Source organism: Diorhabda carinulata, chromosome 6, assembly GCF_026250575.1.
Source record: "Diorhabda carinulata isolate Delta chromosome 6, icDioCari1.1, whole genome shotgun sequence".
Lineage (NCBI taxonomy): Eukaryota > Metazoa > Arthropoda > Insecta > Coleoptera > Chrysomelidae > Diorhabda > Diorhabda carinulata.
In genome coordinates, this window is record NC_079465.1 from 11263998 (window position 1) to 11288481 (window position 24484).

The 24484-nt window shown below is 31.5% G+C and overlaps 2 protein-coding genes across 3 annotated transcripts in view; both read right to left on the reverse strand.

The window, feature by feature from the left end:
• LOC130895024 (uncharacterized) overlaps positions 1–24484 on the reverse strand; it is a 721573-nt gene that overhangs the window by 6469 nt on the left and 690620 nt on the right. The window lies entirely within an intron of this gene.
• Positions 1217–24333, reverse strand: LOC130895025 (zinc finger protein 492-like). Of its 2 annotated transcripts, none has more exons than XM_057802136.1 (9): positions 24077–24333; positions 17664–18104; positions 15446–15601; positions 14540–14768; positions 9881–10054; positions 8379–8529; positions 4389–4556; positions 3106–3222; positions 1217–1826 (listed from the first exon to the last, which is right to left on the reverse strand). In XM_057802136.1, the coding sequence occupies exons 2-9, from the start codon at positions 18063–18065 to the stop codon at positions 1562–1564; spliced, it is 1662 nt and encodes a 553-aa protein (XP_057658119.1). In that variant the 5' UTR covers positions 18066–18104; positions 24077–24333; the 3' UTR covers positions 1217–1561. The 2 variants fall into 2 exon arrangements, with proteins under 2 accessions (XP_057658119.1, XP_057658118.1); XM_057802135.1 differs by lacking the exon at positions 24077–24333 and adding an exon at positions 23622–23943.

The following is a 24484-nucleotide window of genomic DNA, read 5'->3' on the forward strand; positions in this document are numbered from 1 at the left end:
TTACTATGGAAGCAAACAACAATTTTTCAATATATGTCAAAACTAGTCAGAAGAAATTACTTGAAATGTCTTCAGATAGCGAATCAGACATTCTATTTGAAGTAAGAGAGTCGGCAAATGTTGCAGTGGGTAGTTTAATACCAAAAATTTGAAAACTGGTGCGATTTGAAAAATATAAAGAACATCAACGAAAAGGTACTACTTGCTTATTTTGAAAATTGAAAAACATTAAATGCTTAGATGAAGAAGGTAAAGATGAAATATTTCTATTTGCAAAAGTACGACTCAATTCACGAGAAGTTTATAATTTATTATTAAATAAATCTGTTCCTCAGATCACAATGATAACACGGATTGCTGGAACCTACAAGAAGGCTGAATTGACATTCCTACGAGAAGGACACGTATTTGATGAATGCACCTTTTTTAAAATTACAAATCCAAAAATCAAAACACACGTTATTCGCGAATTTCTGGTCACCGTTGGAACTACTGCTGGTGTCAATTTTGTTGACCTCAAAAAGTATAGAAATATTAGACCTTCTACTGTAAAGCTCGACAGATTTTTGTACGATATTATAATGGAAAATGTGGCATCCAACGCGTGAGTATAAAAACTATTGAAAATTACCAGCAAAGATCGCTAAGTACCTGGGTATACCTAATGTTAAGGATACACAGGACGCTCGTCAGCGTCTCTCCTGGCAGACTTAGTAGCGGATATTCTAACAATAACAGTGTAGCCAAAGGTTATATTGAGAGTGCACACGAAAATAAGAGAAGAATTTTAGAAAACATTCTGGGCCAAGCCCCTGGCATACATGTAGATATCACAGATTCAAATGAAATTAACATTAGACAAGAAGTTCAAGAGAATATTCACCTAGAAAATAGACTTACTTTAAATAACTGTGTCTTTAATAATGTTGTTTTCATGTTTATAAATCTTAAAATACTAATGAATCAAAATAAGTTAATTGTCAGTTTAAATAATGAAATAATTAATTATTCTTTGACATTTAAACAGTTACCTAAGTTTATACATTACTAGTTTTCATAACTGATATATGAAGGTTTTGAAAAATGTCAAGGAGTAACTTACAGTGTCACATTTGATAGCGGAATTAGATAACAGTATTTTCAGTATACTCTGTATATGTCGATACATAAACTTGATGTTCCACTCATCTTTCTCTCTTAAGTAAAATCATTGAGCTTTTAGAAACTGTATTTACTGTCAAAGCAATTGTTTGCACCTTTCTAACATAAACCAATTTCATTTTAATTTGTTACATAATATTATTCACTCGCCGAATATTTTATTTGTTCCTTTAAGATATATCTAGTTATAAATAACCCATCAAATGAAATTTGTAGATTAATTAAATTCAAAATCACTAATTAAGTTTTTAGCTTCATCTTGGAATTATTATATAATTAATTTTGCTACGATGTGATGAACGATTTAGCAATTCAAAAACGTTTTATTTTAAACACAAGTCACTTTTCTCTATAAAAAAAATAAAATCTGATATTTGATTACACGTAAGTCTAATGCTTTTTATTGCAATTGAACTTGCAATTCCGATATATCTGTCATATCTTCTTCCATGTCGCTACCTTCGACATTTTCGAACTTTTGTTCATATTTGGTTTCAACGATTTCTTCATGGTCGGCTTCTTGTACTACATTCGCTAAGTTCGCCGCGGAAGTTAACGAATCGGAGGAAGTATTATTTTGAGCGTCGTTACTGTTCGATGACGAAATTTGAGGTTTCGTTCTGCCATATTTTTCGTGGATATTTCGGTGTCGTTTTAGAGCGAATCTGAAAATAACATAAATTTATTATATATTATAATTATTATTATTTATTATATATTATAATATAATTTGTGAGTTGGTCTATATTCAGTAGCGGTATTAAGGTAAAGAGACCGCCCAGGGCGACAGGCAAAGAGGGGCCCTGCCGGCGAGATATTTGCGAAAAATTTGTTAAGTTGGGAACACTAGAATGGAACGCAGTGTCAATCGCTGCACTGCATGCAGTCCATTTAAACGGGCATCTCATACTATAGAGGAACACATCTATCTCTTTTCAACATAAACTTTCGAAAAAATAACTGTACTGTACTACACTTAAACACAAGACTGTTTTAAAAAAAATCTACAATCTTTTTTGCCTGATCAGAATGTAGTTACCCCTGTTATGAAGCCAGTCCTGTTATATTATGTTGATAAAATCTAGTTTGGCGAATGTTCCGGGTGCGATTTCTAATTATATTATGTTTATATATATATATATATATATATATATATATATATATATATATATATATATATATATATATATATGGCAGCAATTTCTTTATATTGTTTTTATATACTGTTTACAGTACGTTGTGTGCGTTTTTATAGAGTAAATTTCTAAGAAGACCTTCTTATTTGTTAATGGAAAATTAAGAGATTTTGAACATTCTGGATCTGATTATAGTGTAAATAATCATGTCTCTAACACCCGTTGCAGTCTGTAAATAATCCGATGTCGTTGTGAACACGACGGAATAGTAAAAAGTAAAATAAATAAGTATTTTAAGAATTAGATAATCGCTATGTCTTAGGGCATAGTTTAGAGTATAAATAAGATACACCACACATGTGTATGAATTCACCCCACTGTTCAAAAAACTATTTAAATAAATAAGAAAAACATTATTGTATTAATTAGATAGATATCACCGTGACAGATTCATTTAATATAGTATATATTTGTATTTTAAAGAAATTCAAAATATGATAGGAAAATCTAAATAGATTCCCCTTAAATATCAACTCAGTAATCAAAAGTGGTTAGTAGATGGAAAAAAACAAATTCAATCCCTTTTATTATTAACTTTCGGTGAATATAAAGAAGTGCCTTTATTTATGTAGGTGGTATAAGCTCTAGAAATTTCACAAATGTCTGGACTTCCTTGTAGAATGATAAATAGATTTGAAGACTATGATATGAATTTTGTAAAACAAATATACCCAATCAAATAAATATTTAAGCATTCTTAAGTGATTTTTAATTCTTTATGAAATTTGAAAAATTTATAATTCCTTACCTATCTGAAAATCCAACAGAGCAAATATCGCATTTGAAAGGTTTTTCTCCTGAATGGACTTTGGCATGGTTCTTCAAGTGTGTCGCTTGGTTGAAGCAAGAACCACAAATATCACATCTAAAAATAAATTAAAAACTTGGAAAAGGCTTCGATAAAAAAGGTCAGATAATTTTAAAATTAACAATTATATCAACTCCGATTTTTTTGCTAATTATACTAAAGAAGTGGTAAATATTTTTATTTGTTTAACAGCGTTGCTTTGTCAATTGCAACAATTGCAACTTCTTGTCGAATTTTTTATTTTTCCAAAAATAAAATCAATACTTCAATGCACTCATTATTTTATTGGAGAAATAGTAACATATTCATCTGAGATATGTTTTATTTTAGGAATTGCTCTGAGTTACTTTTGTGACGCTTTCTTTTCGTGTGTGCCTCGCTCATTGTGTGTACGTCAGCTTATTATCGCGCGTGGAATTAAATTCAAAATTTGAGGAGAATAAAATAAAATTAAGCAAGATGGCTCGACCAACCAAATCTGTAGAGTTCAACAGGAGAATTAAACTGTGGCTGTATTTTTTCCTGTGGTCGGTCATTTGACTTCATCAGGTTACAGGAAACCCACAGAAAGCCTGTAACACTGATGAATGGAGAGGTGGAGTTTAGAAATGGGTTTCACCTTATGGCGATAGGGGAATTATCGCGGAATGCAAGGTAAATTTCTGAGAGTTCTCCATAGGCCGTTGCTAGTAGTGGTAGTCTAGCATATGGAAATGGTGTTATTGGGTGTAGCGTTGCCAGATGCGGTAGTACGAATCACGTATTAGGCTTGCAGGTGGTTTAGACGGCTCGAAATAATCTTACTATCTACGCTGACATAAAAGGTGTTGCTGGAGTTGAATCGACGTTTGCATTTTTGCAGTATCTGAAAAGTACCTGCTAGTAAGACATCTTTTAAGAATATTATTAGGTAAGGTAAGCCCATATAAAATAACATATTGCAGGATGATTCAAAAATAATTTATACAAAAAACACGAAAGTCGTGTGTTCTTGTCTATGCATGAACTTAGATCTAAATAATATTCAAGTAGTAGGTAAAAGAGGGATATTAAAAAAAATCAAAAATAGCATGTTGCTGAACTGTTGTTTCATTAAAAAAGTAATATATAAATAACGACGATTCCAACCCCTTTTTTAATATTTAGAAAAGTAAAGAGATGTTATACTATTGTGTGTATATCATTAATGATTTGTTACATTGGTTTTAAATTGAGAAAATTACCTATAAGGTTTTTCTCCAGTGTGTATCCGCCTATGGTTCCAAAGTGTAGAATGTCTAGCAAAGGATTTGTCACATACTTCGCAGATATACGGTCTCTCTCCCGAGTGTATCCTCTCGTGATTTTTAAGATGAGGAGATTGAGAAAATTGCATCCCGCATACATTACATCTAAAAATAACAAAGTTATTTATTAATATATTTATTCCAGTGAGAACATAAAATATGTAAATAATTAACAAAAGTATTAGTGAAATTGTATAAAGTATAAGTATTAAGAGTTAAAGGTGTTTATGAATAGAACTTTGCTTTTAATTTAAATTTCAAATATATATAGTTATCATAAAATTTAAATACACAATATCATATAATTGACGCTTAATTTTTTCTCTAATCTTAAAAAAGATGAAATGGAAACTTCACAAATATAAAATTATATTGTTACTCAATTTCAACCACTATTGAAGGAAAGGAGTTTGAAACAAAAGCAAAATAATTACAACATATCTCATTTATGTTTTCATTTTAGTCACAAGATCTTTTCATATACCAAAACGAGTGAAATAAATCTCATCTAAATTATGAATTGATTTAAGAGCGACTTCATTTACATCCTAAACAGGCTCTACTGGATTGAGGTTAGGACTGTTTGTTGGCCATACTATTACTATCGATCTTCTATAACGGAGAGAAAGGAACTACATTTTGGTTTTAGTACGTTTACTATGTGCCTGTGTGCATTAAGACAATATCTGTTAATAATCAACATGTTAGTATGGCTCTCTATATTAATACCATCTTATACCAAATGCATACCTTGGAAGTATGCGGCATTGCAAACATATTTTGTTCTCTATTCGTCTTACCAGTACCATATCTTTGGCAACTTGTAGTGATCTTCAATCTGATGGAGTTAATTTTTCAGAAACTTTGGATCTTGAATCGAGCTTTTCAAATCGTCTTCTTATATAAATACTTATTTCTTGCTAATTGCGCCATACAAAATGTTTAGTAAATAAAATGCTTTTTGGGTATTTTTTAATTTTCAAGAAATTATTTAGTAAGACCGAGGCGAATCCAAGACTTTTGAAATTGTTTACAGTTACATAATTGTACTGAAATGAGAGTATGCAATAGCAACAGTTTAGTTTTACATTGTCATTCGGCACCTGGACACAGACAGTGTCAGGCAAATAACCAATGAATTTTGACAAGAGTCACGAACAGCGGCTCCCAAAAAATGTAATCATCCAGGCAATCCAGCTCCTAGAAAGGAGAGAAGAGGACTCCTAGAGAGAAGACTGAATATGACATAACCTTTTAAGTTAATTACTTAAGTGCTTCATGTAAAAGCAGATCATATGCGAGATCTTACATATTAGTGTTAGTGTTAAGAATGTAAAACAATTTAAGGAGCTTTTACTGAGCAAAACACTTAATTTCAAGACATTTATAGTAACTTAGGATAGAATAAAATTATTTATTGATCTGGAACCGTTGGTGATATTCAACTGAATACACTGCTAAAACCACCACTACATAAACACTCATAATTATACTGTCTGACGCGCGTTATCGTAAACAGTGAGTGTGTATTGATCGTGATGTTGATCAGATTACAATGTTAAGAAAATCTTCAAGGTTTTCTTATAAAAAAGACAAACAAAAAATAATAATAAATAAATAAAATATAAATATGTACATTTAGATGAAATCGCACAATCAGATTAATGTTTTTCAACCACATATTAATTAGTAAACCTGGCAAAAACCCAACCAACGTGTCATCATACCGTCCAATAAGCCTTCTACCTACAATGTCCAAACTTCTTGAAAAATTACTCCTATACAGAATAAATGAAGACTTACCTCAACAGAATTGGATCTCCTGCCATCAATTTGGATTCCGACAAAAACAATCGACAGTGCTACAAGTCCACCGACTCACGCAGAAAATAAATAAAGCCCTGGAAAACAAAGAATACTGCTCTGCTGTTTTCCTTGATATTGGACAGGCTTTTTACAGAATGTGGCATCAAGAGCTGTTATACAAAATTAAAAGATCCCTTCCCCCAAACTACTAACCACTTCTGAAATCTTACGTAAAATAACGTAAGATAACAAAACCTTCCATACAAAAGTTAATGAGGAAAAGTCCGAAAATTTTACTATAGCAGCAGGGGTTCCACAGGGTAGCGTACTAGGTCCACTATTTTACATACTGACACAGTCATCCTCTCTACTGATCAACAACCACAAACAACAGCAAAAAATGTCCAGGCTCATCTTGACCAATTACAGGAGTGGCTAAAAAATGGAGGATTAAAGTTAATGAGACCAAATCAATAAATGTAACATTCACGCTATGTAAGGGTACATGTCCGCCAGTCAAGTTAAACAATACGGAAATACCTCAAGCAGATAGTGTCAAATACTTAGGAATCCACCTAGACAAAAAATTGAACTGGAAACAGCACATCACAAAAAAAGAAAACAACTTAATATAAAAGCAAGAGAACTACATTGGCTGATAGGGAGAAAATCCAAAGTCTCACTTGAAAATATCCTTATCTACAAATCTGTCATCAAGCTTATATGGACATATAGAGAATAGAGCTGTGGGGCTGCGCTTCTAAATCTAATACAAATATTATTCAGAGATCCCAATCTAAAATACTCCATCAGCTAGTAGATGCTCCATGGTATGTAACAAATCACACTATTCACGTGGATCTGGGAGTGCCCACTGTACAAGAAGTTATCCAAGAGAGAATCATCAAATACCACCCACAAAACTATAGAAACCCACCCAAATCCACTACTAAAGGAGTTGTTAACGCCTCGAAAATACTAAAAAAAGTTGGCCAATAGACCTAATATGAGGTACATCAATGTAAGCCTCACTAAGACATTTAACTATATTAACCTATAGAATGTAAAAAGTATTCTGATTGTTAATAAAAACTTGTAAAAAAAACCACATGTCCATAATATATGGAGTATACGATGACGGTTTTACCCAAGAGTGACTTTTCAGTGGTTGACAACACTTTTGGTGCGATGATTATATTGTTATTTTCCGCCTTGGTTCTGATGTCAACAACAACAAATAGTTTTCTTTATATGAGTACTTAAACAAATCTGTCATATTTATTTATGTAAAATTTTTAAACTATTTTCGTTGTTGCATAAATATGAAGAAAAAAATAATTTCGGGTGTTAACAAAACATTGTTTTCTACGTAGAAAAACAATTGAAGAAGTAAATGAAAGGTATACAATAACTTTCATGAATAGTTATTTATGAACAATTCATCTAAAAGGTGAGTGTCACTATTACTTATTGCTGATAAAAAACTCAAATGTTTGGATATCGTTAAACGTAACACAAGTGACTTCATGTGAGTAATGTGATCCCAAGATAACAAAAACCTTTTTTACGGCCAATAAGATTATGATCATTATTATTAACCAAAAGGGACAACGATAACTGACCAATATTGTACCGATTTACTGACACGTTTTGATGCCGAATTCAAGAAAAAAAGCGATTTAAGTCATGTGAAGAGGTAATGGCTCAGACAACCACGTATTTAGAGCAAAATTATTTATTGGATAGTTTTAAAAAATTGGCATCTTGTTTGACCAAGTGTGTAGAGTTTGAAAGAGATTATATTAAAAAATAAATTATTCAATTGATTCATTATTATCTAATTGAAATATTGTCGCACCAATTTATCTCCTATCTGCGGATGGGCGGAATTTATAGACCTATTCTATATAATATAGTCACAGCAAGGTAAACTGTATCTACCAAGCAAAGGTGAGTTGAATAATTGCCAAATCGAACATAAATATCAGGTTAAATATGTGTAAAGCCGACTGATCTGAGGAGCAACACTCTCCCCTATATAGGACAGATTTGGCTGTAAGCTCATCAATCGTTATCACTTTTTTTACATTATTTTGTCAATGTTTCAAATACTTAACATACCTGTAAGGTTTTTCTCCTGTATGTATCCTTGAATGATTTTTAAGATATGCTGCTTTCGCAAAAGCTAAACCACAAATATTACATTTGAAATTCTTTTCGCCCGTGTGTAAACGTTTGTGGGACCATAGAGAAGAATATCTGCTAAATGAACCTAAAAATATTACAAAATCATCATCTCTATATTGTAAGAGTTCGAGGATAAAATTCTACAAGTTAATTTATTCACAATTAAAACTTGTTCATAGGGGTCGTGAATTCTTTAGAATGTCTTTTCATTTTTTTATAGTCTCCTTCTGTATTTCTAGATTTTCAGCCTAGTGTAACGAAACGTGAAAACCATCTAGTAGTTGATCGGCCCCTACTGCTTTTTTCATGTCCAAAATATTGCAACACTTTCTTCATGCATAAAAATGATAGTTTGGTAGCGACACCTAACTCTTTCTGAATTGACAGATTAGTTTTCTTTGTAGATCAGGGGATTCTAAACAATCTCACGTAACACCACATCTCAAATTAATCGATATATTTTGGGCGCCTTAGCTCTAAGTTTCCACGATTCTGAACCGTGTGGAAGATTGAGACGACCAACCATCAGACCCCATTCATTTTAGTGTTTTGGTTATGTATGAGTTTTTCCATATTATAGTAAGTTTCTTGGCTGAGGCTATTCTTCTTTTAAATTCATCTTCGCATTCACCAATGTTCTAATTATTGACCCCAGATGTGTTTACCCTTTCGAGATTGTCAAGCAGATGGGTCTATCTAACACTTAACTTCAAATATCACTTCTTTACCGCCCCGATTAGTTGCATCTTTCGCCAGATATCTTCAATATTCAAGTAACTCCTCTGCTATGAGCTTCTGCTTTATATATGCTCTTGCAATCATTCTACAACATTGCAGAACATCTTAAGGGTCTAGTAATAGACAATTTCTGTCTAAAAACTTCTTTCCAGTTACAGTTAACTTCTTTTTAGGAGCAATAGTTCAAAAATCGGTTACCCAATAATAGATAGGGTCACCCACCATCTTTTACAGTTTCTCACTTTACCAGTCGGCACTACAGCTCGGTGTGAGCCTCGACAATTCGCCTCCAAATTGATCTGTTCTTCACCAATGTTCACCATCCTCTCACATTCATTGTCTTCGTTAACTTAATCAGTCCATCTGATATGGGGTCTACCTTTTTTTCTACTGCTGTATATTTTGGCATTCACGATTCTCTTAACATTCGCTTATGCTCCATTCTTTGAATGTGACCAAACCTTCTCAACCTCCGGGCTTTTCTATAGTTTTTATTACATTATATTATGACCACTGCTTATTACGACACGACTATAGTTATAAAATTGTTAATTTGTAAGAAAAATAAGTTAGATGTTCCTAACATACAACAGCATTCCCTGGGGGTGATTATTTGGACCTTCAATCACCACTGATGAGTGTAATGATTTTACTTTATATATAAAAACATTGAAATTTATGTGCAAAAAGCTAATTACCATTACAAATATTACAATGGAAAGGCTTGTCTACATTATTTTGTTGATTTTTTGAGCCCCCAATGAAGATGATCCCACTACCGTTACATTTAGTACATTTGGTAACGCTCGCTACTCCCCTTCTTTTAACCGGGTGGTTATTTTTTATTCCTATTGGTATTGTATTTTGCGTACCTGAAAAATAAACAAATTATTTTATTTATTATAAACAGTTTAAAAAGTACTGCACTATTTGAAATTTTATCTATTTGTTAGAAAATTGTCTTCTTGATAAAAATTGGCGCAATTCGGAAAACTGGTGATATGAAAATTCTTAATTCTCATACCATATAACAAAATTAGAAATTTTATAGTAAATTCAATTTCATCCTTTTTTAGTCGCTTGGTATCAGAAACAATATTTTGATTTAAAATCATAGCACACAACAAAAGTTCTTTAAACAATTTCTCGTAATAATATTTCAATAATAATTTTGTCTAACTTACTTTGATAAATCGCCTTTTTACAAGAACAATGTGATATTTTTTAAGCTACAACTTTACATGAGAGCAATTTTAAACATTTAAGCGTTAATAAATTCTAAAATAGTGATAATTTTAATGCCAGAAAACAATTAAATTGTTGCGGTAATTAATGTGGGTAAAAAAATTGATTTACACAAAACACAGACACACATGTCACGTTTTTAATGAAAATATGTCACAAAACGCTTGTAACATATTAAATAAAACACACTATCAAAATAAAGATCTTTTATTTGAAAAATACATATTTATGAAAACAACGGCTTACTTAAACCATGAAATTAGTTTAAGGCACAACAATCAACAAGAAATCAATCAATCACGTAGTACTTAGTACTTTCTTTAATTAAAATTATAAGGTAACTGAAAAATAACGTTCATACAAATAAAAAAATAAAAAAGTTAACTGTACTTGAAGTTATTTGATAGTAATTAACGTCTTCTAAGACAATTATGGCATCCAGTTTCATAGTACTTAGAAATTCAAAATAGGAACAACACTCTTTGAAAAATATGGCATCAGGATCAGAGGTTTGAACTTTTATCATCTTCATTAACATGAAATGGCTCGCTTTTTTGTGCCGCCTTTTTAGCCCCGATAAATGCGTCAGGTGTATACATTGCTCTTTCTCTTTGAGACTGAGTTGAATCGCCCTCGTTTTGCGTATGTCCTTCAACGAAGTAGTTGTGTGTAATTGATATGAGATTTGGCACAGTTTTGAGTGTGTAAGTGTACATTGAAATCATAAACATATTATTTTGGTGTCCGGCACAATTATCTGATTGAAAGACAACATCGAAGTCTATAGTCATTTTGGAAATTTTCTCCAGGCATTTGTAAACACATATCTATTTTGTTGACACCTCTATTGGCATTATACTCGTTCCATACATAACACTCAGCTGAATTATTTTGTAAGTTATTAATTCTTAAATAAGTACATTTTGTTTGGACTTGTAGTAAAAAACTGAGTCATCTTTGGGGAATACTGCTTGAAGATCATAGACCGCTACTAAAATATTTTTGTTGTTCTTATTTTTTTTTATTTTCAATACAAGACAAATTCTATTCCTTCAGATATAATTTATAACCTTGTTTCTTAGATTCTTTCTCTTCATCTGTGATGTTTTTTAAAGGCTTCGCATATATCGCATAAATCCTTTTCAGGAGTGAAAAACGAAATGTTAAAATTTTGTGTGAAAATAAGATAAAATTTTGGGATTGGGATTTTTCCACTTATATCAATGAAGATGGTGACAGCTTTGCTACCATCAATTTCGTTTTCAGTTAGCCTAGATGTTCTATGACTCAATCTTCAGTATTGACTCAATAAACAATTTGATACCATTTTTAATGCTTTCGTCTACTGCATAATGGTTTGAATACCTCGGTTATCTTACATGGAAGAAATATTAGTGTTGGTATTTTTCTTTTTCAAAGCAGTCTCTATGGATCGAATATTAGCCCCAAAGTATTTACAAACTATTGTTTTTTCACAAGAAATATTCAAAAAGAAAGCGTTGCTCTTGTTTCGAATAGTTGTCAAATTTTCATCCGAATCGACTTTACCGTAACTTTGTTTTGGGGTAACTATATCTATCTATATATACTTAAATTATTTTTAACACCTGTAGCTAATTGAACTAACTCCTAGATCGTGATGCTATCTGAAAAATAAGTATGTAAAAGTTACTTTATTTTAGCATAATATAAACGCAAACTTGAAGGTTTTCAAAAATAATGATAACCCGTAGTATTTGAAAACGATTCAGCAACAACATGGTTACATTCAAAGGTATCACAAAGAAAACTTGAACTTTTTCATCAATAATGTAACAATAATCATTGTTTCATTCTCGATACTCACGAGTTAAATATCTAATACAGTGCAACCTTAATATAACGTACCTCAATATAACGACTTCCTCGATTTAAGAAATTCTTCGTAATCCCCTTGAATTGTCCATAAGAGTGTAAATGTGAATATACCTTTACATTACGAACATTTTTTGCGAACAACCTCTTTATAACTAATTTTCAACTATCAAGAAAAAGTATAAATACCTCTAATTAACGAATTTTGTAAACCCAAAACCTTTATATAAAGTTACCTACCTAATTATTTTTAAATAGAAAATACATAAAGTAGTTTGATAAAATTGTGTTATCATTTATTAGTAGTTGTTTTTTATAACAAGATAAGTACTTAATGTTGAGGTGAATAAAACTATTTTTACCTCTTTATAACGAATTTTAGACCAACCTAACTTCAACATAACAAACCTCAGTTCAACGAATTACTTGATATAACGAATATTTACTTGTTCCCTTCCGATTTGTTATATCAAGGTTGCACTGTATCACATTATTAATGTTAAAGTAAGTAGCAACAAGAAATATACCTTTGCACTAAAAACATGGTATATTAGTGATGCCACGTTTTTTGTGGAAAGCCGGAGCACTTGTTGCGCCTGCAGGGCAAATTAACGCGTCGCGCTGTCGAGATCCTGCGACACACTGAAAAAAACAACGTGATAACGCCATTTGCCACGGTGGTGTCGTCTCTTTCATTCATAGCTCCCCGAACATTCATTTTTAAAATGCCGCGTTTTTGTAAAAAATGAAATTCGACATCGCGGTTTTGAATATCAGATAAAAAAAACGTTGTATGAGATGTCACATTGCTCTTGTAAAGAAGCGATATTGTTTGTTATAACTGTTTTGAATTTTTTTGACACGTGAGAAGAATTAGTAATCAGATAGAGTCGGGTCTGGTTAATAGAGTGGAAGTTGTAACATAGAATCACTTATTTTGAGACTCTGTAAGAAAATCGACCTTTTTATTCTTGTAGGTCATTTTTACAAATTTTTACATCTTGTATTGATTTAAAATCATGTTGGTAGAGCCAAGCTTCGTCTACAATTATAAAACGATACAAAAAATTTATTTTATCCTTTAAAAACATTCCAAATATTGATGAGAAAGTCGCATACAAATGTGGCCCAAATTAGTTCATACTGCCTAATAAGCTTCCTGCCTGAGCGTCGAATCATAAAATGGACTTAAACCATCCTAGCTGATTTTTGTGCATAAGTTAACAAATGAGTATCGCTTGGTGAGATGTAGGTAATCTCTAATAAGTGTTATGACGAAGTCTTCTCGATATTCTCATAAGCCATTCGACTCTTCCCTCACCAGTTTACTCAGAGGTTCAATGTTTTCTGAGGTAACCACAGTGGCAAGTGGTGGTAAGAGCTATGTTTGTTCTCTAATATTACCCCTCTTGAGTTCTGCATACCAATTAAACATTGTTGATCGCAAAAAGGGAAAGATTGACCACACTATTTCATCAAATATAATATATTGGAGGTAATCATGAAGATAGTGCAAATATATGTAGACACAAATTTTGATCTATCACCAGAAGCATCAAATTTTAGCATATGCAGACGACATTGTATTATTAGCCAGATCCCGGGAGGAATTCGAAAAAGTTTATAGTAGATTGGAAAAGGAATCCAAAAGATTTGGCTCAGAGGGAATTGCAAAAAATCTAAATATATGGAAATGCAATGGCAAAGGAAGAACTTGAACGACAACGCTTATAAATTGACCTTTACTCTTCACTAACTTTACTAACTATCTATCTTCACTAACTATCGCTTTATATATTTAAAAGTGCCTTCTAGATTCTTCGACTTTTAGAAGTCTTTGACGTAAACATGAAAAAGGCCTTCTTAGAAATTGTCTATATAAAATCAATCACAAAAACATGTAAATATGTCATTAAAAAAACAAACTAATAACCGGCGCCTCCGCCAAACTTTAACTCCGATAACATATTAGAATAGGACCGGCATCACTGAGTGTAACACAAAATTTCACAAATTCTGTTAATTCACAACTCTGAATCGTAATTAACTGATCCAGGTTTTAATCCCGAACAAAACAAATACCAAACATTCTACCTACAAGTTCTAAGTTCGTGGGACGTTGTTCCAGCTTGACCCTTGTACATTTTTTGTCCCAAAAAATCAAACGATAGAACTAAATAATAAGTCAGAACGACATTATATATCAATTTTTGATGTTTTGATCTCACCCTTATATAATAAATATCTCTAGTACTAACCAAGAGCTTGTGTCTGTGTTTGTGTCCCTGTAGTTTCTTCATACTTTACAGTCGCATCAGGCGCTGCAGCTACGACGAATATTTGTGGCTGTATTGCCTCGGCGCTAAGACAATTTTCACATTTAACCTTCATAACGGCCCTCTTTTTATTGTTATCTTGAGGAAGAGGCGCCCCACACGATTCGCAATTTTTAATTTTTAGAGTATTCTGTTGAGGTTGAGTTTGGACCTGAAAATGCTTGGACATTTATTAAAAGTGAAAAAAGTAAATAGGAATACCAGGTGTAACTGTTAAATTACGAGACTGGTGCTATAAGATATTTTATTTTGATTTCAAACATTTTTACTTATTGTGAATGTAAATTTGGAGCTCGGCCCGTAAGCTTGCACTGTGGATGCTCGACTCAATATAGAAGAGAGCAATTCGATTTATAGGCGACCCAGAATTGACCAGAAACTTGGACAGATGAGAGCGTAAAAGAAAGGCACATCTTTACCAAACACTACAGCCTATAGAAGTTCAAGGTCAATATCCATATGCCTCTCCACACTCGAACTACTCGAGTGGTGCTTGCTTTTTACATAAAAAAGAACGGCTATAGGACATTCTGTATGCATGGTAATAATTTTACATAGTTTTACATAATTGATGTTCATGATGTTGTCACTAGTTGCTTGGCAGAGGTAATATAAATAAAGTTGATTCACCTTGTAAAGTTAGAAAAATATATCATCTTATTTTAGGATTTTGTATTAAGAGTAACATTTCTCCCCTGTGTGTACATAAGATTCTATACCAATTAAAGTGAACTTAAGCAAGTTGCACTCATATCACTTAGAAACTTTTTGAAGATGAAGAAATTCTATCAATAATGTCAGCAACAGTTTATTAAACACTCTTCTTACCTGCTGTTGCTGATTTTGTGATTGATGTGATTGAATTTTATGTGTTTTTAGGTCATGTTGTGTGTTGAAAGTTAGACCACATTCTTCGCAGGAAAACCTTATACGATCTGCTGATACTATTTGAATCTGAGTTGGCTGCTGTGGTGGTTGCTGAACCTGAAACATAAATTTTATTATAATAACTGAAATATTACAAGTCCATGACTGTATACACTTTTTTAGGAAAAAGTATTTGTCCTCAATCAAAGTATATACTCAAATGGAATGAATTATGTGCAAGTTGAGCGTAGAAATTGTCTCAAGAAAGAACATCAAAATAAGCACTGTAAAAATTTCAGTATAAAATTTTTATTTCGCCCTCAACGTCTCCATAATCCATTCAAAGAATGTTTCCCTTCTAAAATCGTTAATTAGCATCTAATGAATCTCACTTTCCAATAATGAAGAGCTATGCATGATAACTGTGTTTTAGGATTCCGAAGGTATAATTTTAGTAGATTACCTACAAGAGGGAGTTCCTTTAGAGGTGCTTATTATGCTAATTTAGTGAAGCAATAAAAGTAATATGCACAAGGAAGTTGCTCAAAGTTGATTTCTTGCTTAAGGATAATGCACTTAGTTAGTCCATTGCAACAGCCGCTATAGCTTACAGGGACTTCAAATTTCTCCTGACATTTAACCATAAAATGCAGGTAATAAATTTCGACAATTGAAAAATATAATTGCTTTTACTACTAGTGAAATAAATTTGGGAGCAAAAGAATGAAGGCCCTAAATGTCGCACACATTATACAATTTCTCATAAATCGCTTTTCTAAGCATGTTATGAAAATAAAGCTAATGTCATTTATATAACCAGTTTTTGCAACAAAATTTTATTGTTTATTTTATTATCAGAAAAATTTCTCAAGTTTTTTAGAGATATGGGTGGACGTAGAAAAAATATAGTGCGTTGCACAAACTGAAGTCCATTAGACACTCGTGAAATCTCCGTACTCGTCGCTGAGCAGCTTTGTATGTGCACTTTTTTACTTCTCAAGTAATGGATTACCACTTGTAAATCTTGTTACGTCAAATATTATTAGTTTTATATAAACAATTAACAAGATCTCTGAAATTCAAATTCATAATTGTTCGAAGTTTTTTGGAGATTTTTCTCATTTTATCTAATTTTTTGAGTTCTCTAAATTTCCCCAATTTTGTTTAATTTATTTGTTATAAATCTTCTACATTTTCCAATTTTCTGCAAATTTATCAATTTTCACAATTTCTAGAATTTTTGCAATTTTTCTATTTTTTTCAATGTTCCTAATTTTTCTGCTTTTGCTAATTTTTTGTAATTTTCCATAACCAATCTATCTCTTTTTTAACATTTTAATTTTCCCAATTATTGTTTTTATAATTTTACTAATTATTATAATTTTCTCTAACTTATCTAATTTTTCTAGTTATTCCAATTCTACTAATTTTTTATAATTAATTTATCTTATTTTTCAAATTTTTCAAATATTTACAATTTTCCTAACTTTTCCAATTTCTCTATTTTTTTTGTTTTCCTATTTTTTCTAGTTTCTCTAAATCACAAGTTTTTGAATTTTCTCAAATTTAACTAATTTTTATTATTTTTCTAATATTTGTAAATTTCCCGATTCACAAAGTTTCCCAATTTTCTTAATATTTTATCTATTTTTCTAATTTCACTAATTTTCTTCAATTTATCTCATTTTTGTTATTCTTCTAATTTTATTCTAATATCATCCCTTAAGCTACAGCCACCCTTTGTAGATATCAGTAATAGGGAAAAACATTTTTGAGGAACATTAAAAGACCTACAGCTTTGATTTGATTTTTACAGTTTCTCCAAAGTTTTGGAGAAACATTTTCTATTAACTTTTTTCTTCTCTACCTAATTCAAATAACATATGTAGGAAATTCTGCTACTTTCCCATTTTATAGGATTATTGCTAAAAACTCAAAAATATATTTCTATCAGATAAAATTAAAAATATCTAATTCATTTGAAATGAAGAAAGAAACAAACGTTAATACACTCCCCCCAAATAAATTTTAAAATAGTATTTTGCAGCGATCATTATAACATTTAATATACGTTCATGTTGTGTTATTATTAAGAAAATAATAATACCAGTTGAAAATATAATGTATATAACATTATCTTATATTAATTGTTAAATATTTCCTTTCAAACAATTTTTACCTGGACTGTAATCTGCTGCTGCTGCCCTTGATTTTGGTCACTTTGTCCATGATGAACTTTCTTGTGATGATTAAGCAACGAAAGATGAGCAAACATCAAACCGCACACATCACATTTAAATGTAATATTCTGAGTTAATAAATTTTGATTAACGAGCGTATAATTATAACTGAATGGTTGAGTTATATAACACTTGTCATCTGTTAATTGAGACATGTTAACTGTAGAATTATGGGTTTGGGTAGTATTGGGAGCAATTTTATGGATCATGTTGACATTAGCGTAACAAAATGGTGCAAACGTGTCCTTCTGTCCTTGCTCTTTATCCTTGTCATTCTGCTGCGGTTGCTGATACTGTATTTGGGATTGTTGAGTTGTTATGGTATTGGGATCGAACATCATCGATAATTTGAAAGCTGACAGTAGGAACTGTCAACTTAACTGAAACAAAAATAATCAACTTATTATTTTATTGTTCAATTTGAAGAAGAACGATATACAATCGATCTTTACTGTGAGGTTAGTAACGGTAACGGTGAACACAAATTTTATAATTCTATTATCAGCAGAAACATATAACATTTTTAGGGATTTTTATAGTCAACGAAAAAAAATTAAGAAACTAGACATAAATACGTTTATTTATTAAATTAGCCTAGAGTTGATACGATGTTGTTGAATCAACATCATCAAAATTGTTTGTTTACATTTATTTAGGCTAGACTTCCGTATTATGCTGGTGACGGATGGTAGTGGAATTTGGTATGTAAGATGGTGTTGGGGTGAGGACTCTAAATATGGGATATAAGAGGAAGCAACTGGGAGGCAGAGGTATGCCAGAGATATTTTGACCATTATAATGTATTTTGTAAAACGTTTTCTGAACGCGCAAAAGCCAAAAAATGTTTAAAAATTAAAATTATAATGAACTTTTAATCATGCAATGTAATCTAACACATACATAGCCAAATTGATAAAAGTGCTTGGCATTGCGTAAGCTGAAGTTCTGAGTTCGAATCTAAAATCTTGGGTTGTGTTAGTTTAATTTGGGTTAAATTAGGTTATACTTGTTTTAGCTGTCGTTTCAAACTATCTGTTATTTCAAGCAATTATATGCCATTTATGCGATTTTATAGTTTCAACACCCTTTTTGTCCAATTAAGTACAGCTGCAGCTCACTTTCTCATTACTCGTCTTTTTATTTCCGCAATGTATTATTGTTACATATTTTGAGTCCACGCCTTCAACCCAACTTTTGTCAACGGAATGATACAAAAGTTTTACTTTCATTTAATGTCATTCATTTCATTAAATCATTTGTGAACACTATATAGTGTATGAAAAGGAACACTTGTTGTCTGTCACTAATTTTGATATTTCCTCTACCCTTGTACAACATCGTGCCGAAACCAAACACACAATCGATTTCAATAGAACCAAAACTATCGCTCCACTTCGCTCTTTCAAGAAGCTATCGAAATAGAGAAACGTCTAAATTGTCTGAACACGGGAGATGATGGCCAGAGATTACTGCCAATCTGGAAACACCTTCATCTAGTTCTTCCCAATGCTACTTCTGCCAAACATAAAATTTTCTCTCAAATTCCCCGAGAAGTCGATCTCCACACATTTATTACCCCTCCCGCCAATAATATACTTCCCTTGCGCGCCAAAAAGACGAAACCCACCAATAGGTCTCCTATAGTTACAAGGTCCAGCGGGTAGTTCATCAGTTAACTCAAGACGAGCAGTGATTGTGATAGTGTTCACGGTGTTCTCGATGGTAAGCATATTACTTTTTATTTCTATTTTAATTATTTTATATTTTTTTTGTTTCAACTTTTCATTTCCTCGGCGAAATTACAAGGAATAGACAGCTTGAGGCCTTGGATTCAACCAAAACATGAGGTAATTCATTGTGTGGAGGAGGCAGATTGAAACCTCGAAATCGGATAAATGCTTATCAATGAACGAATAACTACCCTATCTCCACCCCTCTCTTGATAATGGCTTCGAAGTTTGAGGCGAAACGTCTAGAATTTTCAAAAATCCAACGAGATTCAAGATGATCCTGAGCGTTTGCATAGAGGAATGTGACAAAATTAAACACCAAAATGTACTAACTCTAATATATTTCCGAGCTTTCGAATGCTTATGGTCAAGTACAATATAAAAATATGTATAAAAGTATAAAAATAATAAAAATTAATTACATTATTTAGTCAAGAATTGTGGTGTGTTAAACTGTTAAATGTTTTTAAAAAGATATTATAGGGTTTAAAACGCCACAATTCTTGACTAATTAATGTATTTAATTATTATTATTAAAGTTTTATACATATTTTTATATTACTTGACCATCTTCATAGTCCCAGACGATGAATACATAAGTAATCAAAAGATCGGAAATATATTGGAGTTAGTACATTTTGGTGTTTAATTTTGCCACAATCCCATTACAAAATGGTTTTTATATAGAGGGTGTACCGGGACTTGGTGCAAAAAATTTGGGATTGAGTAGATAACGCAAAAATAATGCTGCGACATAAAAAAATCTCATACGACTCCTCGTTTCTGAGTTATAGGGCTTGGAAGATGGAGAATCAGGACTTATATTTAAATATATTTTCTAAATTATATATTAGAACATTATGAATTTTTAATCCGTAACTTTTACAGGGACAACCTGTAGAATATAAAGATAGCAAAAATAAATTTTTCAATCGATTTCTTAGCAAAAAGGTAGTCTTTGTTTAACTCGATAAAGTTTATGGTTTAGGAGATATGTAGATTTTTAGATCATTGTACATGCCAAGGAATCCGTTCGCCATAAAGAGACATCTGATTGTAATTTTTTACTGAAAATACTTACAGGGGGATATTAAAACACAATAAAACAGTTTTAATTGAAATGTAGAAGAATTTTTTTGGTTAATATACAAATAAATTTTTCTACAAATACAACAAATAAAAAAAACTATAATAAATATACGAAGTGGGCACCTTGCACTTTTACATACTTCCGGAGTCTACGGGGGACATTTCTTTGAACTTGAAAGAGCATTCCAAGATTCTGCCTTAAAGGGTCACAATGGAAGTTTATTCTATCGATCATTTCGTTCCTTGTGTTTACCGGTGTTGCATGTACCAAGCTTTCAAGATATCCCCAAAAAATGAATCTATTGTATTTAATTCAGGGGAACGTGGTGGCCTTGCAAATGGACCTCCCCGACCAATCCCCCTATTAGGAAAAATATTGAATGAAAAGTTGATTTTTTACATTATTTAGGAAGTGGGGAGAGGCTCCATCGTGCATGAACCACATGTCTCTGCGAATGTTTAGAGGAATATCACATAACATGGGTGGGAAATCATTTTGAAGAAATTCGAAGTATCGCTGACCATTCAGGTTGCTCCTGCAGAATCCTACCCTTCGATATTATGTAGTACAAATATTTATTTGTTTATTCATGAGTTCTCCAAGAAATATCTGATTGTGTTTTAATACCTGCTGCAAGTATTTTTTATATCACAGCATTATTTTTACGTCATCTACTCACTCCCGAATTATTTGCATCAAGTGCCTGTATAGAAAGAGATATGTGCAATATTGGAGTGAATATTTGGTAAATGTCGACTAGAAACAAAATAGAATCAAAAAATCCAACTAATAAAATCTCAATTGAAAAATTTTAGACTTATTTAGAACAAATATATTTATAATGCACTTTAAGCAAGCAAACATTAAAAAAAAAACAATGTTTAGATATGAAAGAGATGATATACAAAAAAAGTATCAACTTTATAAGTATTAAGCAAAAAATAATACCAACAGATTCTGGAAACAGTATGCCTTTATTAAGAAAAGGATTGACGAAATTTGAAGCTATTGAATAATCACTTTATTTAACATTATATTCAAAGTTTTCACTAATGGTTTAACCGAGAGAAATTACTTGAATGATTACAGTTATAACAGATATAATTGTAAATTGAAAAATATGAAGTCTAAAATTACATTGTTATATTGTTTGATTCATCCTAGAAAAAGGGACAAAGAGTTGGTCTGTTCTTATGGTGGTGAAACAAGTATGTATGTATATATTGGGGTGCCATATACACTACGACCCAAGGAATCTAGAGTGTCCCACTTTCTAGCTGCAATACTGGGGAACCCAAGGTTTTTACTTTCTAGAATGTGGGATGGCTGCAGCTGCCAGAGATCTTCCTCTTCTATTTCATATGCTCCCAGGTGTAGTACTCTGGAATTCCATAGTGTTTCACATTTCAAGAAAATGTGAATAGAGGTTTTGTCCTCTGTGTAACAGAATCTACATTATCTGCTAAGTCTAGTGTGCATTTTGGAAACAGTGCATCGAAAGATCTGTTAGTATTCCTAGGTTCTTCTTACTTGAGTTAACACAATCAGCAGATTTTCTCTGGTTATAGTTTCAAAGTAGAGTCTTCGCATACCTCAGGCCCTGTAGGTTTTCCCAATAATTGGTTTTACTCCTATTTACCTTCTTTCCCAATGTTTTTTATATTTTTCTGTAGCTGATACAACAGAAGGGTTCAGGTCCCATGAAGGGCTTATCTGCCCCCCCCTTTGGTGAACATATCAGCTGTTTCCCTTCACTTCGGTGTGTCCCGGAATCCATTATAAAGTAACTTTATTTTTCTTTCCTTGATCATTTAATTTGTCTAGACAATCCCAAATAAGTTTGGATTTTATGATAATGGAGATTAAAGCTCTAATGGCTGCTTGCATATCGGACAGGATGATTTCCTGTAGTTCCGATCTGGATTGAACTGGACACATTTTTCAGTTGCATAAATTTCTGCTTGAAAAATACTTAGTGTGTTGCCTAGGCTTTCAGAGTGTTTGGTCCTATTCCAGTTCTGTCTGCTGCTTTAGGTCCGTCCATATACCATTGGTGGTGATAGAGTGAATAACAGAATAAAATTCTGTATTTGATATACCCCCATGAATACACAGAGTATTTGAAATATGTACATATACAATAGCAATAGCAAGATCATAGCTTCTAGGAAAAGTTTACATTGTACTCTATTACATTATGAATAGTACACAAAGTAGTATTCCCAAAAACAAAAATGTGAAGAATTTATCCATCCTTGAAAGTTTTGTGGCATGGTCTTTGTTAAATATAAAAATAAATATCATGTTATATTGGCAAAATCAATTGTATTGTCCATAAGGCCATTCAAAATTTGTGTGTTAACAGTGCCAAATTGTGTATACGTATGTGAAATGTAGTTTTACACAATTTTGAAATTCAATTCAATACTATAGGTTAGTGTCAAATACTTTGTTTGTATTTATGAAACTTCCAATAATGTCAAATGACAAAATAATGATTTTGAGTTTAAATTTTCAATATAATGTTTGCCTTTTCTTTGTTATGGAATCTATAGTCATTAATAGAAATAAATTTTGATAAAAACATATATTACCATCAGCACTGCTTATAAAATAAAATAATTGATTAAAAAAAATAGTATAATAATTGTTCTCCTCAAATATGTATTCCATCTCTCTCGAAAGTTGTTCATGGTTGAATATTGATACACAATCAAAATTTTAGCCCCTTATATGTGTAAATAACTAGTTTTTTTACTATTGATCAATATATCTATCAACCAATCACAATTTAATAGCACAAAATTGTAACTGCAAATTATCTTTATGGGCACAATAGGTATTAAATTTAATTTTCAATACACACAAATCAATTTATGATATGGTTACTTTGGCCTAAGTATAATGTATTAAATAGTAGCTTATGCTTAATTGACTAGACATTTCATAATTTATATTATGCTTTGTAATTGACAAATTTCAATATTTATTATATATATTTAATAATTTATTTAAAAAAAATAGCTCAGCAAAAGGTCTTTCTATTAGTATATCTGTGCAAAATTAGAAGTACCTACAAGTTTATGAAATTTTCATTATATATTCCATTAAAAATACAAATTATTTTTCCAATTAAATTTTAGAAATGTTATGTGTTTATAAATTAAAATACAATAGCGAAAAGACCAAAACTACTTGGATTACAATGTAACTAATATATGTAACCAGGTGTTTATAATTCGTATACCTAACCATAGAAAAGAAAAATTATTCGTTTTTATAGAAAAAAACGACACGTTCAGTATATTTTATACCTATGTATATTAGAAATTATTAGTCAAAATTAACTTATTAAAATTGAAGGGTGCGGCAATTTCTTAAAATTATTTTTACAAATGTAAAAAGCAGAAAATGCCAATCAAAACAAAAATATCAAATGTCTAGTTTCTCACTCAAAATTTATCTCTTTTTATAACAAAGATGCTGATAAAATGAAATGAAATAAGTATAAGTAACAAAGAAAACCGTTTACCTTCTCTCGCACAATGGATCTTCCTTGGGAGACGCGTACTCACGATGGCTTGTAATATGTTCACTTAAGATCTAAGACGCACTTTAACCACTTTTATCGATTAAACATCTAAAAATGAAACGTTTTCAATATTGAGATTTTCAAATTAATCTATAATTTTCTTAGAAATTGGCAGAAACAATTTGTTCTATCTCACTTTAGAAAATGGCGGATAGATCCATAGCCATCTTTGTTCCCCTCGCTATTTCGTCCTAGACAGCCCAACGCGCATGTTCTCAACAAATAGGAGACGTTCATCGAATACGTCGAACTTGACATCGAATAGTTTTCGAATTATACAATATAATTGTTATTAAATTTCAATAACTTCTATTTTTAGAACCAACAGATCTTCCGCGCTCTATTTTT

Excerpts from the sequence above, each read along its gene's own strand:
- LOC130895025 (XM_057802136.1), bottom strand. The coding sequence starts at position 18,065 with ATGATGTTCGATCCCAATACCATAACAACTCAACAATCCCAAATACAG. Across the intron at positions 3,223-4,388 it reads ACTGGAGAAAAACCTTATAG|ATGTGATATTTGTGGTTCTT; the intron begins GTAATTTTCTCA and ends ATTTATTTTTAG. Across the intron at positions 1,827-3,105 it reads TCTGTTGGATTTTCAGATAG|ATTCGCTCTAAAACGACACC; the intron begins GTAAGGAATTAT and ends TGTTATTTTCAG.